At 54.9% G+C, this 15533-nt stretch overlaps 1 protein-coding gene across 2 annotated transcripts in view; it reads right to left on the bottom strand.

Annotated features, from left to right (window-relative positions):
• LOC140430964 (ETS homologous factor-like) overlaps positions 1-15533 on the bottom strand; it is a 147535-nt gene that overhangs the window by 31247 nt on the left and 100755 nt on the right. For both annotated transcript variants that reach the window (XM_072518813.1, XM_072518814.1), the window contains one exon: positions 5193-5249. In XM_072518813.1, coding sequence (XP_072374914.1) covers positions 5193-5249 — 57 coding nt within the window. The remainder of the gene's footprint in view (positions 1-5192; positions 5250-15533) is intronic.

Here is a 15533-nt window from a genome sequence, read left to right as displayed (position 1 = left end):
CACAATGACTACATTCAAAAGTACTTCACTTTAGGATTTCCTGAGGTTGTTTAATGCCCTGTAATGCCTTGGGTTCTCAAAACCCAACTTGAAATACAGCTCTCAATTCATGGTGTATATGAAGGAATTGTTGCTAGCTGCTTTTGTAAAATCATATCTCTTCTTTCTAGTATCTATAGCTTTTCCCTATGTAACTCGCATGGTGACATTCAAGTGTCCCAATAGTGTCATATCACAGTATTTCGTATCACAGGGGCTGGTTTAGCACAGTGGGCTAAACAGCTGGCTTGTAATGCAGAACAAGTCCAGCAGCGTGGGTTCAATTCCCGTACCGGCCTCCCCGAACAGGCGCCGGAATGTGGCGACTAGGGGCTTTTCACAGTAACTTCATTGAAGCCTACTTGTGACAATAAGCGATTATTATTATTATTATACCATTATCCCTTTTCTCCTTCCTGTCTCTAAATTTCACGTTTGACATTCTGACTAGGTATGACCTTGTTAAACTGGTTTTAATTTGGCCCACTGGCTCTAATGCAACAGTCTACTCCTTGGAAATTGATGACTAATACACCACAAAATCTGCCCTATTTAAAGAGGCAAACATAGATGATTTTGAAGCCAGTAGGTATAATTATTTTCGATTCATTCATGGAATGAGGGTGCCTCTAGTTAGGTCTGCAATTATTGCCCATCTCCAATACTTCCTCATAAACTATCTAATTCTCAACTCCTGCATTGTAAGAAAGACCATTATAAGTCTCATTCTCTTGAGGGCAGCTCCATAACAGGAGTTATAATAATTCCCTAGTAGTTGTCTGCACACTGAAGTTACAACTTTCACACCTTAAACTGTGGGTGGAATTTGGAAGAAGTGTTCGAATTGATCAAACAAATTAAAAAGTCAGAAAGTGGGTGTACAGTGGTTAATCGGCGAAGTTTAACATGTTTCACAAATGCAAGCTTTTGAAATTGTTGTCATTTTACAAATTGGATATAGTTCAAAACTGTTCTGAATGAAACACAAACAACTTCTGGTAGTGAAAGAAGGTGGCCTTAGGATCTTCTGTTTTAAGATTAGCACACAGGAGACCATTCAGGTCATTTTGTTTGTGTCAGCTCTCTGAAAGTGCTACCAGTTACTCCCACTCCCCTGTTCCTTCCTCATATCCCTGCCAACGTAATTTTAAAGTAGATATTCACTTCTTTTTTGGCAGTTAATATTGCTTCCAATACCATTTCAGGCAGATCATAACACCGCTGATAAAAAATAAAATTCCACGTCTCCCAGCTGGCCTTTTGGCCAATTACCTTAAATCTGTGTCCTCTGCCAGTGGAAAGCTTCTGAATGGAGTACTCTGTGTCTTGGGGGAAAATGTATGGGAAAATAAAAAGGACAATCTGGTTGCTGCTAAGGTGAAATGGCAAAAAATGGATTCCACAATGCTGAAGGTCCCCAATATTTTATCTCAGGGAAACATTCTAATTTCTCCCTCTCTAACAGCACAGTGAATGTACCTACGCCACATGGATTGCAGCAGTTTAAGAAGATGCCAGCCTAGCAATGTCCACATTCTATGAATGAATCAATAGATATTCTCAATTAAAGACAGTCTTGAGAGACACTTTGAAATTAAACCAACAACCTCAAAGACATTGAGCCACAATTGTTGTTGAAGATCAATGTAATGCAACTGAGGGTCTTTATATAAACACACAAAGAAACACAGGACTATGATTCAGGCAACAGCCTTTTTCAGCTGCTAGTCCGAGTGCACCTGCTTCATGACAGCCTCAACTGTTCGAGGTCTTAGCACTGTAAGACATTAAGGATACGCAGACCAGATTAAATGAAGTCAGATAACTTCATTATATGTGAAAAAGAAAATGAAAGTCACCATAGTCCCCAAGGGTCGTAGGCTGCACTCCCCTCTTTTATTGGAGAGAAAGCTGATTGGTGATGATTGTGGGTCACCCCACATCAGGTGAGGGGCAAGGTACCTCAGCCAGTACAGCAATTGAACCTGCGCTGTTGACGTCGCTCCACATCACAAACCAGCCATCCAGATAGCTGAGCATAAAGGATAAGGTAGACTAGTTGGACTGAACAGTTTATTTCTGTGTTGCAAATCAATGAGGATATACACAGTCATCACTGGCAAACTCGTCACCTTCATGGCTGCAATGTAGCTAGGGTAGGGCTAGGCTTACACTATTCTCATTCCACAGGAATGTAGAATAGAACAGGAATGGGACATAAAGCCGGTGGGCCCTCTCTCTCCTCCACAAATTCCCAAGCCCTCCCAGATAGAGTTTTCGCACTGCATAAACATTGGAATTTCAGGACTTGGATAGATGAAAACTGCTTAATGTATTTCATAGAATTTACAGTGCAGAAGGAGGCCATTTGGCCCATCGAGTCTGCACCAGCTCTTAGAAAGAGCACCCTACCCAAGCCCACACCTCCACCCTAGCCCCATAACCCAGTAACCCCACCCAACACTAAGGGCAATTTTGGACACTAAGGGCAATTTATCATGGCGAGTCCACCTAACCTGCATATCTTTGGACTGTGGGAGGAAATCAGAGCACCCGGGGAAAACCCACGCACATACGGGGAGAACGTGCAGACTCCGCACAGGCAGTCACCCAAGCCGGGTATCAAACCTGGGTCCCTGGAGCTGTGAAGCAATTGTGCTAACCACTATGCTACCGTGCTATGGAAAGGCACAACGTAGGAAATCCAAAACATGTCTAACAATTTCCAGCCAGTGCCTAGAAAATGAGCAAGTGCATTCTTGCACCAGGTGTATCATATTTCTGCTTCTGAATATTTCGTTATTTCCTGGTATACTGTTGTGCTATCTATTCAATCTACCTGCAAGGATTGCACAATCTGATTTGGGTATATTTGCTTTACACAAATGAATGAATGGCTACCCAGTGAAAGTTAGAGAAAACAGTGGGAATAAAAATACTAACAACCTGCATATAGTGCCCTCAATGGAGTAAAATATCATGTGGCACTTCATAGGAATGTAAGGAGATATTCGAACGGGGCAGAAAGCTTGGTCAACATGGTAGGTTTTAAAGAGCATCTTAAATATGGAGAGGGGAGGGATGCAGGGAAGTAAGGGAGAAATTTCATGAGGTTTTGAGTCCAGACAACTGAAGATTTGCAAACCGAAAATTGTGACCCTCTAGATGCCAGAATTGGAGGTGATGAAGAGATCTTGTGTGGTTCTTTTTACTTTTTCATGAGATATGAATGTCACTGGTAAGGCCAACATTTGTTCCGCATCTCTACCCGTGAGAAGATGGTGATGAATCACTTGAATCGCTGCAGTCCCTATAATGCCCCGGTGTGCCAGTGGTAGAGGCAGTGAAATGTTTATGGTGACGGATGGGATGCCAATCAAGCGGGCTACTTTGTCCTGGATGGTGTTGAGCTTCTTGAGTGTTGTTGGAGCTGCACTCATCCAGGCAAGTGGAGAGTATTCCATCACATTCTTGACTTGTGCCTTATAGATGGTGGACAAGCTTTGGGGAGTCAAGAAGCGAGTTTCTTACCACAGAATTCCCAGTTTCTGACCTGCTCTTGTAACCATAGTATTTATATGGCTAGTCAATTCAGTTTCTGGTCAATAATAACCCCCAGGATGTTGATTGTGGGAAATTCAGAGATGATAGTGCCATTGAATGTCAAGGGGTGATGGTTAGATCCTCTCATATTGGGGATGGTCATTGCCTGGCACTTGTGTGGTGCGAATGTTACTTGCTACTTGTCAGCTCAAGCCTGAATATTGTCCAGGTCTTGCTGCATATGGACATGGACTGCTTCATTATCTGAGGAGTGTTAAATGATACTGAACACTGTGCAGTCATCCGCAAACATCCCCACTTCTGACATAGTATCTATGCTCATGTTTCCTGCTAACTATTCTAATTTTTAAGCAGACAGTTACCCTGATGTCTTCACCTTGATGTGTATGTTCCAGCACCAGTCTGAATTCGAAGCACTATTAGACTGATGCAAAATTTAGTTTCAAGTCTCACAATCTGTCCTGCATTTTGTGGACAGGAAATATTTGGACAATTTTCCGCATTGCCGGGTAGATGCCAGTGTTGTAGCTGTACTGGAACAGCTTGGCTGGAGGTGAAGCCAGTTCACAAGCCTTTAGTACTACAGCTGGGATGTTGACAGGCGCTATGGCCTTGGCTGTTTCCAGTCCATTCAGTCATTTCTTGCTTCCATGTGGAGTGAATTGAATTGGTTTAACACTAGCATTTGGAGGAGGTTATGGTTTTAGGCTGGGGCAAGGCCATGGAAGGAGGTTGAAAATCAGGATGAGAATTTTAAAATGGAGACGTTGCCAGACTGGCAGCCAATGTAGGTCAGCGAGCACAGGGATGGACAATGGGGGAGCAGGACCTGGTGAAAGCTAGGAGAGGCAGAGCAGAGTTTGGGGTGAGCACAAATTTATGGATGGGGTGAGGCTGGCCAGAGTGGGTCGGTAATGATGACCAGTCCATTTCCTAAGCCAGGCATTCTTCATGAGTCTACAGCAGCCCCTGAGTGGTTTGGTGCCAGTACTAATGCTGAATCATTGCGAGGAGACTGCCTGAGATTGTCCCAGGAGAGTGTCATAATATGCACCCATGCACATCATGAGGCAAAAACAGGCAGTGACAGACACCCAGATTAGCCAATCAACATACAGGAAAGAACACAACCAATCACCAGACAGAACACCAGAGGGGGGCTTCCAACTATAAAACACACGAGGCATCAGCACTCTGCTTCTTTCCACTGGTGACAACTGTAGTGACAGTCAGAGTGTATATATCAGTCAGCACCTTCTACACGTGGATCAGAGCTAGCCTGGCCTAGTAAGTTAGAGTTTGTACACTTAGAGTAGAGAGTGTCAACCCAAAGCCAGCTGTGTGCATTGTTACAGAAGTTCAATAAATCGTATTGAACCAACGCCTACGTTTGGTGTATGCTTTACCGTTCATCTGCATCCTGTTGCAGTCCGTGTTACCCCAGGGTGAATCACATGACAGAGAGAAGACTCACCGATTTCCCATAGTCTTTCTATCACGATGTGCCCAGTCTGATGAACCCACTTAGGAACTGGACATTTTCACATTGGTATGAGTCTACGTTAAGAGTGAATATGGCATTTACTTACTGTGCTTTTTTCCATTCGATCTCTGGGACTGGACACACTCTTTCTTATCTTGGGAGTCTAAGAGGAAAATAGCAGCACAGTCATTGCTGGGGCTACATTTAATTATTTTTCAAATCAAGAATGCAGTAATTCCTGCCTCATTATTGTGAATAATTCATGTGGAGTTGACAAGGGCCCAGGGCTGCTCCTACCCAGCAACACCTTGGACGGAGTTCTCCGTGAATCGGCGCAATGGCCCGAAACCGGCGGCAAAAATGGCGCGAATCACTCTGGCGTCGGGCCCCCTGAAACGTCGCGAATGCTCCGGCCCCGAATGGGCTAGTAGCGGAGTGACGCCATTCGCGACGGCATCACCCGTCACGGACGCGGGCACCATGCCGTCACTGCACAAAAGGCGCCCCCCCCCCCCAGAGACTGGGCAAAATGGCCACCCGCTGCGCATCGCCAAGTGAGATCCCCCACTGCCAGTCTCCCTTTCCCCCTTCCCCATACCTCCTTCCCCCATACCTCCTTCCCCATATCCCCCTTCCCCCATATCCCGCCACACCCCATATCCCCCCTTCCCCCATATCCCCCATACCCCATATCCCCTTCACCCATATTCCCCCATATCTCTCTTCCCCCATATCCCCCCTTCCCCATATCCCCTTCCCCCATATCCCCCCACACCCCATATCCCCCTTCCCCCATATCCTCCCATACCCCATATCCCCCTTCCCCCATATCCCCCCATATCACCCTTCCACCATATCCCCTCTTCCCCCATATCCCCCTTCCCCCATATCCTCCTTCCCCCACATCCCCTTCCCCATATCACCCCTTCCCCCATATCTCCTCTTCCTAGGGCCAGTGGGTGTGTGAGGGGTGATAGAACGTTGGCGTCAGGTGAGTGTGCCCCCCCTAGCCCCGAGTCGCCCTCGCCATCCCCCCGGGCAGACGACGGGACTGTCCGCTGCAGTGTCACGGCCGCATACAGGGATGGTCCGGGTGGAGGGTGGTACTGTGGCCATGGGTCAGACATTGTCGAACGATGTAGAGCCAGGAGCTCATCGCAGGGCAGGTTGTCATCATCCTCCATGGCCTGCAATAGACACGCTTCCACCGGCGACCGTGTGAGCCCGGCCCGTTTTGCCGCAGGTGGATGTGCAATGGAGGGGTGATGTACATGCGGGTGGGGTGCGGGTGGTTGGTGTTGGGTGGGCTGGTTGAGGGTGGTTGGTGTTGAGTGGGTGGGGTGAGGGTGGTAGGCTGGTGCCGTCGTGTGCAGTCTGTGCCCATACTCGCCGATTCCCATGGCCCCCTAGTCCATGAACCAGGCGGCTATCAGCCTGTCCCGTGCCCGCAGACCCAGCTGGTAACGGTGGGCAGCATCCCGTCCATGTGCAGCCCATCTGTCCTGACCATTGCCCCCATCCTCCTCATTTGGGGAGGTCTGTGCCTCGTCTTGCTGCTCCCCCCCCTTCCCTCTCCTCTGCCTGCAGCACATCTCCCTCTGCTGGGCTATGTTGTGCAGGATGCAGCAGACCACAACGATGCGGCCGACCCTATCTGGCGGGTATGGAGGGCCCCTCCAGAGCGATCCAGTAACCTGAAGCGCATCTTTAGCAACCGAAAGCACCTCTCTATCACACCCCTGGTCGATGCATGGGCACTGTTGTATCGGGTTCTCCGCCTCAGTCTGTGGCCTCCGTATAGGTATCATGAGCCACGACCGCAACGGGTAACCCTGTTGCCCAGCAACTAGCCCTTAGCAGGGGGGGGGGGCGTCACTCAAACATAGTGGGGATGAAAGATTGCGCCAATACGAATGAGTCATGTACACTGCCCGGTTACCGGGTGCAGACGTGCAGGATCATCATGCGGTGGTCGCAGATCACCGGAATGTTCATGGAATAGGTCCCCTTCCTATTTGTGAACACGGCCCTGTTATCTGCAGGTGGCCGCATGGCGACGCGCAACCATCGATCGCCCCCCTGGACCATGGGCATCCTGGCCGCCGCAGCGAAGCCTGCTGCCCAGGCATCCTGGCTGGCCTGGTGCACAGGGGCCTGGATGTAGCAGTCCGCAATGGCTATAGGGCGTCTGTCACTGCACGGATGCACTGGTGCACCGATGCCTGCGAGATGCCGGACAGGTCCCCACTCGGCACCTGGAATGACCCCGTGGCGTAGAAGTTCAGGGCCACCGTAACCTTGATGGCCACGGGAAGAGGGTGTCCTCCCCCAGTGCCACACGGTGCCAGGTGTGCCATCAAGTGGCAGATGTGTGCCACTGTTTCCCGACTCATCCGGAGTCTCCTCCTGCATGCCCGGTCCGTGAGGTCCTGGTACGACGAGTGGGGCCGGTACACACGGGGCCTCATCGGGTGTCTCCGTCGCCGTGGCACCACCACCACCTCCTCATCCTCCTCGTCCTGTCGTGGGGGCGGCCCTCCAGCCTGGGCGGCTGCCACCTGCCTCCCTGTGGCACACTCCTCTGCGGCAGACTCCGCCGCCTCCCTGGCACGCTCCTGCTCCAGCTCCCCCAGGGCAACATGTAGAAGTGCGGCTCCAGCCATGGCGGCCAACATCGCTGGGTGATGACCCCAAACATATCGGCCTGCAGGGGATGGGGGGTGGGGGTGGGGGGAATAGAAAACATGTAACTATTGCCCATACCCCCCCCCCACCCCCCCCGCAGCGAGGTGCCATGGGCTGCATGGTCGCGACTGATGCCAGCTGGCGCATGGCCAGGTGGACAACCCCCTCCCGGCACGCACCGTCCCCACCCCCCCTCTCCTCCCCGGCACGCACCCTCCGCACCCCCCCCTCCTCCCCGGCACACACCCTCCCCAATCCCCCCCCCTCTCCTCCCCGGCACCCACCCTCCGCACCCCCCCCTCCTCCCCGGCACACACCCTCCCCAATCCCCCCCCCTCTCCTCCCCGGCACCCACCCTCTGCACCCCCCCCCCTCTCCCCGGCACACACCCTCCCCAATCCCCCCCCTCTCCTCTCCGGCACGCACCCTCTCCATCAAGCGTCACTCTCCATCACGCACCCTCTCCATCACGCACCCTCTCCATCACGCACCCTCTCCAACCCCCCCAACCCCTCCCCTCCTCTCCTCCAGCCCCTGCCCTCCCCTCCCTCCCACCCCAGCCCCTCACTCCCCCAACCCTCCCTCCCCGTGCCCCTCCCACTCCCCTGCCCCCGCCTCCCCCCCAGCCCCTCCCGCCTCCCCAGCCCCACTCCCCCCCAGTCCCTCCCTCTCCTCCAGCCCCTCCCTCCCCCCAGCCCCTCCCCAAGGGCACACACACTTCAACGGCTCCTGCGACCCCCCCCCCCCCCCACCACCACCTGCGGCCGTGCCGTCACTTCTCTGGCGGGCCGCCCCACGTCGACCCCTACCTGTGGCCACGTCGGCGGGACTTCGGCCCATCCAGCCCGGAGAATTGGGGCGGCCCCGGGGCTCGTTGCATCGCGCCGGTCCTCGACATTCTCCGAGGCGTGTGGCGCGATTCACGACAACGGGAATTTTGGGGGGCCGGAGAATATCGCGGGGCGGCCGGGCAGGATTACGCCGCCTCCCGGCAATTCTCCGACCGCCCAGGGGGTCGGAGAATTCCGCCCCTTATCTTCACTGACTTCGACCTGAGGTTCTTCCTCTAGGCAAGCCCCAGGCCTAATTTTAATAATATCATCATTACGACTTTCATAATGACACAGGATGAGGCTTAATCAATGTCAAATATGCCAGAGATACCTGGCTGGATGCATAGCCAAGATAAATGTGATTTTGATTTGAGGAGAAGGAAGAAGGATGCCCTTGGGCCTCCTCGTGTCGTCTCACACTCCCCACAACGCCATCTATTTGGGACCTCTGCACCCCAAACACTACTCATGTCCTGTAAGCTTGATACTATTTTGTTATACATTAGGACTTAGAGGATTTTCACAGTAACTTCATTGCAGTGTTAATGTAGCCTACTTGTGACACTAATAAAGATTATTATTATTAGTTTATCATTAAATATATTGCTTAATGTTATATTCTTGGTGCAACATGACCAGAAAGAGCATGATGGATAAGATCAGTTAAAGGTTAGCTACGGTTCTTTGCAGTCTGACATGTTGAGAAGTGATAAAAAGGATGAATTCAGACAATGTAAAGATCTTGGGTGGGATTCTCCATCTAGCGACGCCGGAATCATGAAACGAGATTTGGCGGGCAATCACGCGTGAGGTGAAAACCTGGCTGGATGCCCATCAAAATGCCATGCTCCGGTACCTCCGACAGTGGCATCCATGCGTTCTACTCCATACACACAATTAAACGCCGTAGGCGTATCATTAACGGCCTGACCCGGTATTCTCCGCGGCCACCGTGATGCTCTGCCTCCACCGGGAGGAATTACTGACGGCGTGTATCACTTGTGGTTTTAACATCGGGAAACAGGTGTCGTGGCTGATGAGGGAGAGAGAGGAGATAGGACATGCAGGGCACGACCGTGGGCTGTTTGGGGGCCGGCCGGGCTGGCGGGGAGCAGGGGCAGAGGGGGGGGGGCAGCAGGGGTAACAGAGGGTGATCAGGGGATGGGTCGGGGTGTCCAGGCACAGACTGCTTTGCCTTGGCCAGCAAGGCAGCCATCTTGCTGCGCACCCCACAGACCGCCCATTGTGGCCCATGGTTGCGCAAAGTGACACTGGCAGTATGCTTGCCCCCACACCATCACCCCAGTACTCCATCATCCACCCTGCACTCCACCATCCCGCACACCACCCGCCTCTGCTCCACCAACTCCCCCCCGCCCCCCTCCCCAAATGCCAGGTTGCCGCACCACCCGTTGGTGGGGAATCACGCGACCCACCCAAGGGCAACGCCCACAGTAGCCCCAAAAGGAAGGCGCCGGACTGGGTTGTGGAGCTTACCGCTGGCATGGGTAGGGCCAGCCACTGGCACTCCTGCTGATAGGGATGGGTCTCTGCCAGCAGGGATGGGTGCTAGGGCCAGAGGTCTTTGTGGTACCAGGCATAGATGGGGCCAGGAGTGCGGTGTGGAGGGCAGCGTTCCGGGGTAATGGCCAGTGGGTTGGCGTGAGGATGCGGGAGGAGGAAGGGCGACACACAGGGGCAGGGGCTACAGTGCAGGCCGGGGCCACCGTGCAGTCCACTGACCTGGTTGGGCATGGGGGTTCGCACCATGCAGTATGTCTGCCTTTCACTCCCTGCAGCAATAGCTATCGGAATCCAACCAGAAATGGTGGCCTTCATCCTGGTCGCCACAGCCCACGGAGGCTGTACGATCAGGAGCTGTTCAGGTAGGACTCTGTAGCGACAGAGCCTGCCCCAGAGGAACAGGGGCCAGCTGGTGATGATGGAGAGCCGGCCGCCCAACAGGCCGAGGAGGAGGTGCGAAGGAAGTGCCCATCAGGCATCATGTGTACCAGCAACGCCTGTCCTTCGAGGACCTGCCGGACTATGCATGTCACTGAAGACTCCAGCTGAGGTTCGGAGGAGGACACCTGCTCCTGGCGGCTGTCAAGATGCCAGTCGCTCTGAATCTTTGCACCACGGGGTCTTTCCAGGTGCCTGGTGGGGGACCTGTCCTGGGATCTCCGCAGACCTTGGTCCGCAGGAGCCCTGTATGCCCGGTGGGCACAATATATCAAATTCAATGTGGACCAAGACCACCAGGATGCCTGTGTGGTGGGGCTTGCTGCCATCGCCGGGATGTGCCAGGTACAGGGAGTGACTAACGGGATGCTTGTCACCCTACAAGCAATGGTCCAGAACAGGCTGCTCTTCACAAACCAAAAGAGCTTCCACTCGATGAATGTGCAGCTGGTACGTGACCATGAGATGCACATCATGCACGACTGCGCCGATACCCGGACAGTGTGCACAACGCCTTCATCCTGGCACACTCGATGGTTCTGACACCTACGAGGTGCAACCCCAGGTGAGCAGTTGGCTCTTGGCTGCTGATGCCTATCCGGAGGCTACAGACCGATGCGGAGACCCGCTACAACGATGGCCATGCAGCGACCAGGGGCGTGATCGAGTGGTGGTTTTGGCATCCTGAAGATGGCGGTTCAGGTGCCAGGACTGCTCTGGAAGGGCCCTCCAGTATAGCGCTCGAGAGTCTCCTACATCACGGTGGCTTGCTGCATCCTCCACAACATCGCACAGCAGAAGGACAAACGTGCTGGAGGAGGGGGATGAACGCCAGACCTCATCCAATAAGAAGGATGTGGGGAGGCCTGCCTGTGATGGGGCATCCCTATCCTGTGCCTTGGCCAACACCCGCACAGAGAGCCCCTGGTCTTCGACATCCTGACCCATGGCTGATACCTTCGCCCCCCCCCCCCCAAGGCCCACCGTGGCCGGGGTGGCACGTATCATTGGCACTGCCTCCTGGCACTGAAGGAGGTTGGACTCCTCCAACTGCACCTGCAGGTGCTAATGGGGCTGACACCCCCTGATGTAGTCCCTGGCTCTGCTCCTGCATCTCCACTATCGATGGGACCGGCCTTTCCAAAAACCCGAAAACTATCCCCCCCCCCCCACCCCCACAGGGTTCCTCCCTCCGCCTGATATGTCAACGCACATGAGTGGTGCGCACCAGATAGTGCCCAGGAGCCTCTCATTAACATGCCAACCGAGATGAGTGTCTCTGGGATGGTGGAGGGTGTTGGAGAGAACTGTGATGAGAAATCATTGTCTTCCCAGACTGGTGCTCCGGGGTGTCTCAGGCTGTGGCTTGAGGGCTCTCATCGCTGTCCATTGCCTCGTCATCACTGGTATCCGCTTGGGGTTGGGGCTGGTGGCAGGGGACACCAGAAGGATCCAACTCATCGCCAGCCGATCCCGCAACACACAATTCATGACACATGATTGGATCATGCGCTGGGGTGGTGTGGGGTGGTGAGGTGGTGGCACGGGGGTGGTGTGGGGGTGGTGAGAGGAAATGTGGGGGTTGTGCCAGCACATGCCATGGAGAACCACAACTCAGAGTGAGCTCGCTTGCTCACCTGATTCCAACCTCCGCCTTGATGACTGCTCCGTACCCAGGCCCACCAACCAGGTCCAGAACCTGTTGCTCCGGTGAGGTGCCGTAGATCCGGCGGACCCCCTCCGGTCTTCCCTCTCTCCCAGTGGTACATGACCCCTTCTCTGGGGGTGGGTGGAGCAGAAAGCGCAAATTATTAGGCAGTTGAACGTGTGCAGCACAAGGGGTGGGCAGCTGGTGGCCTCTGGCCAGCACACCCGGGCATGCACCCGGTATGGGTGCTGGCATGTGCTGCAGGGTGGGGAGTGTGCACACTTTCAGGGCCTGGTTGCCCCTCTGGGGTGGGGGAGGGGGATGAAGGGGTAGTTACAGGTGTGTGCGATGGGGGTTAGTGCCAGGAGCACAGTGATGCCTACTCACCCTCGTTGCACTGAGGAGGTCATGTAGCTTCTTCCTGCACTGCTGCCCAGCCCTGACGGTGGGGCCCATGGCACTCATGGCATCTGCCGACAGCACCCAGGCCCGGTGTACGGTGGCGGGTGGCAGCCTTCATGGTATAAGTCCACCCACCAATTCAGTCCCAGCGTCAACACTTATCTCTGAAATGGAGAATTCCACCTCATTATTTAAACGTCGTTTAGGATGTGGATAATTATCTTTTAAAAATTATTTATTTATTTTTTGTTCAGGGACAATTTAGTGTGGCCAATCCACCTACCCTGCACACCTTTTTGGGCTGTGGAGGTGAGACCCACGTATACACAGGGAGATTGTGCAAACTCCAGATGGACGATGCCCCGGTGCTGGGATTGAACCCGAGTCCTTGGCGCCATGAGGCAGCAATCACTGCGCCGCCATTGGCTGTTAGCTTTTTAACCTGTGGCAGTCTAGCCTAATAGCTGCGAAATGGACAAGTGTATATTAATCCCGTTAGGTGGTCAGTGTTGATGAATAAACAGCAAGGATGCCACAAATCTGGAACCCCTCCCCCAATGACAATCCCTTAAATCAGGCTGAAGGTGGAAAGGCAGTTAGGTAATGATTCATCAGTCAGACGGACAGAAATGGGGTTTTACCTAATATGGCACACAGCCAATCTGCAAACGGTGTATAAATTAATGATTTGTAAGACACTAAGTATGCATCATCATCAATAAGATGAAGAGAAGACAGAAGATAAACTTCAATTGAGAGACAATCAAGTGTAGGATGAATGTGTGAGATTAGGCATAATGCCTGTTCTTGGCAGCTTGGATCTAGTACGCCCCTTTGTGGGGACCATGAATTAGATTCAAGTTGAATTTGAATTGATTTTTGGAGCAAGGAGCTAGATCAGGGACGCGATTCTCCGCTCCCGCGCCGGTTGGGAGAACGTCTGGCGCGCCATTTTTCCCCGCGACGCCGGTCCGACGCCCTCCCGCGATTCACCCAAGCGGCAAGAATGACCCATCGAGTTCCGCGTGGCGCAGGCCGGAGAATCGCCCGAGACACCCAAATGGCGATTCTCCGCCACCCCCGCCATTCTCAGGCTCGGATGGGCCGAAGTCCCGACGGCGTGACCCCAGTTCACGCCGTCGCCGTTCACACCTGGTAAATAAAGTCGTCAGCCAGTCGTGCTGGCTGACGCTGAGCAGGGAGGAGGTGAGCGGACTGTTCCGGAGCTCCTGGAGACCGGGTCGGCTTACCCAAGAAGGCTGCGGCCAACGGGGGGGATGAGGGAGAGTGTGCAGGTGGGAGGGGGGGGTGAGGGAGAGTGTGCAGGTGGGAGGGGGGGTGAGGGAGAGTGTGCAGGTGGGAGGGGGGGTGAGGGAGAGTGTGCAGGTGGGAGGGGGGATGAGGGAGAGTGTGCAGGTGGGGGGGTGAGGGAGAGTGTGCAGGTGGGAGGGGGGGTAAGGGAGAGTGAGCAGGTGGGAGGGGGGGGGGGGTGAGGGAGAGTGTGCAGGTGGGAGGGGGGGATGAGGGAGAGTGTGCAGGTGGGGGGGGGGGTGAGGGAGAGTGTGCAGGTGGGGGGGTGAGGGAGAGTGTGCAGGTGGGGGGGGATGAGTTAGAGTGTGCAGGTGTGGGGGGGTGAGGGAGAGTGTACAGGTGGGAGGGGGGGATGAGGGAGAGTGTGCAGGTGGGGGGGGTGAGGGAGAGTGTGCAGGTGGGGGGGGGATGAGGGAGTGTATGCAGGTGGGGGGGGATGAGCTAGAGTGTGCAGGTGTGAGGGGGGATGAGGGAGAGTGTACAGGTGGGAGGGGGGTGAGGGAGAGTGTGCAGGTGGGGGGGGATGAGGGAGAGTGTGCAGGTGGGGGGGGTGAGGGAGAGTGTGCAGGTGGGGGGGGATGAGGGAGAGTGTGCAGGTGGGGGGGGTGAGGGAGAATGTGCAGGTGGGAGGGGGGATGAGGGAGAGTGTGCAGGTGGGAGGGATGCGAGGGAGAGTGTGCAGGTGGGAGGGGGGATGAGGGAGAGTGTGCAGATGGGGGGGATGAGGGAGAGTGTGCAGGTGGGGGGGGGTGAGGGAGAGTGTGCAGGTGAGAGGGGGATGAGTGAGAATGTGCAGGTGAGAGGGGGATGAGGGGGAGTGTGCAGGTTGGGGGGGGTAAGGGAGAGTGTGCAGGTGTGGGAGGGGTGAGGGAGAGTGTACAGGTGGGAGGGGGGTGAGGGAGAGTGTGCAGGTGGGAGGGGGGATGAGGGAGAGTGTGCAGGTGGAGGGGGGTGAGGGAGAGTGTGCAGGTGGGGGTGGTGAGGGAGAGTGTGCAGGTGTGGGGGGGGTGAGGGAGAGTGTACAGGTGGGAGAGGGGTAAGGGAGAGTGTGCAGGTGGGAGAGGGGGGATGAGGGAGTGTGTACAGGTGGGAGGGGGGTGAGGGAGAGTGTACAGGTGGGAGGGGGCGTGAGGGAGAGTGTGCAGGTGGGAGGGGGTGAGGGAGAGTGTGCAGGTGGGAGGGGGGTGAGGGAGAGTGTACAGGTGGGAGGGGGCGTGAGGGAGAGTGTACAGGTGGGGGGGGGTGAGGGAGAGTGTGCAGGTGGGAGGGGGGGGGTGAGGGAGAGTGTGCAGGTGGGGGGGGGTGAGGGAGAGTGTGCAGGTGGGGGGGGTGAGGGAGAGTGTGCAGGTGGGAGGGGGGGGGTGAGGGAGAGTGTGCAGGTGGGGGGGGTGAGGGAGAGTGTGCAGGTGGGGGGGTGAGGGAGAGTGTGTTGGTGTGGGGGGGGGGTGAGGGAGAGTGTGCAGGTGGGAGGGGGGATGAGGGAGAGTGTGCAGGTGGGAGGGGGGATGAGTGAGAGTGTGCAGGTGTGGGGGGGGGTGAGGGAGAGTGTACAGGTAGTAGGGGGTGAGGGAGAGTGTGCAGGTATGGTGGGGGGGGTGAGGGAGAG

This window comes from Scyliorhinus torazame, chromosome 10 (genome assembly GCF_047496885.1).
Source record: "Scyliorhinus torazame isolate Kashiwa2021f chromosome 10, sScyTor2.1, whole genome shotgun sequence".
Lineage (NCBI taxonomy): Eukaryota > Metazoa > Chordata > Chondrichthyes > Carcharhiniformes > Scyliorhinidae > Scyliorhinus > Scyliorhinus torazame.
This window is presented reverse-complemented; position numbering and strand designations above follow the sequence as displayed.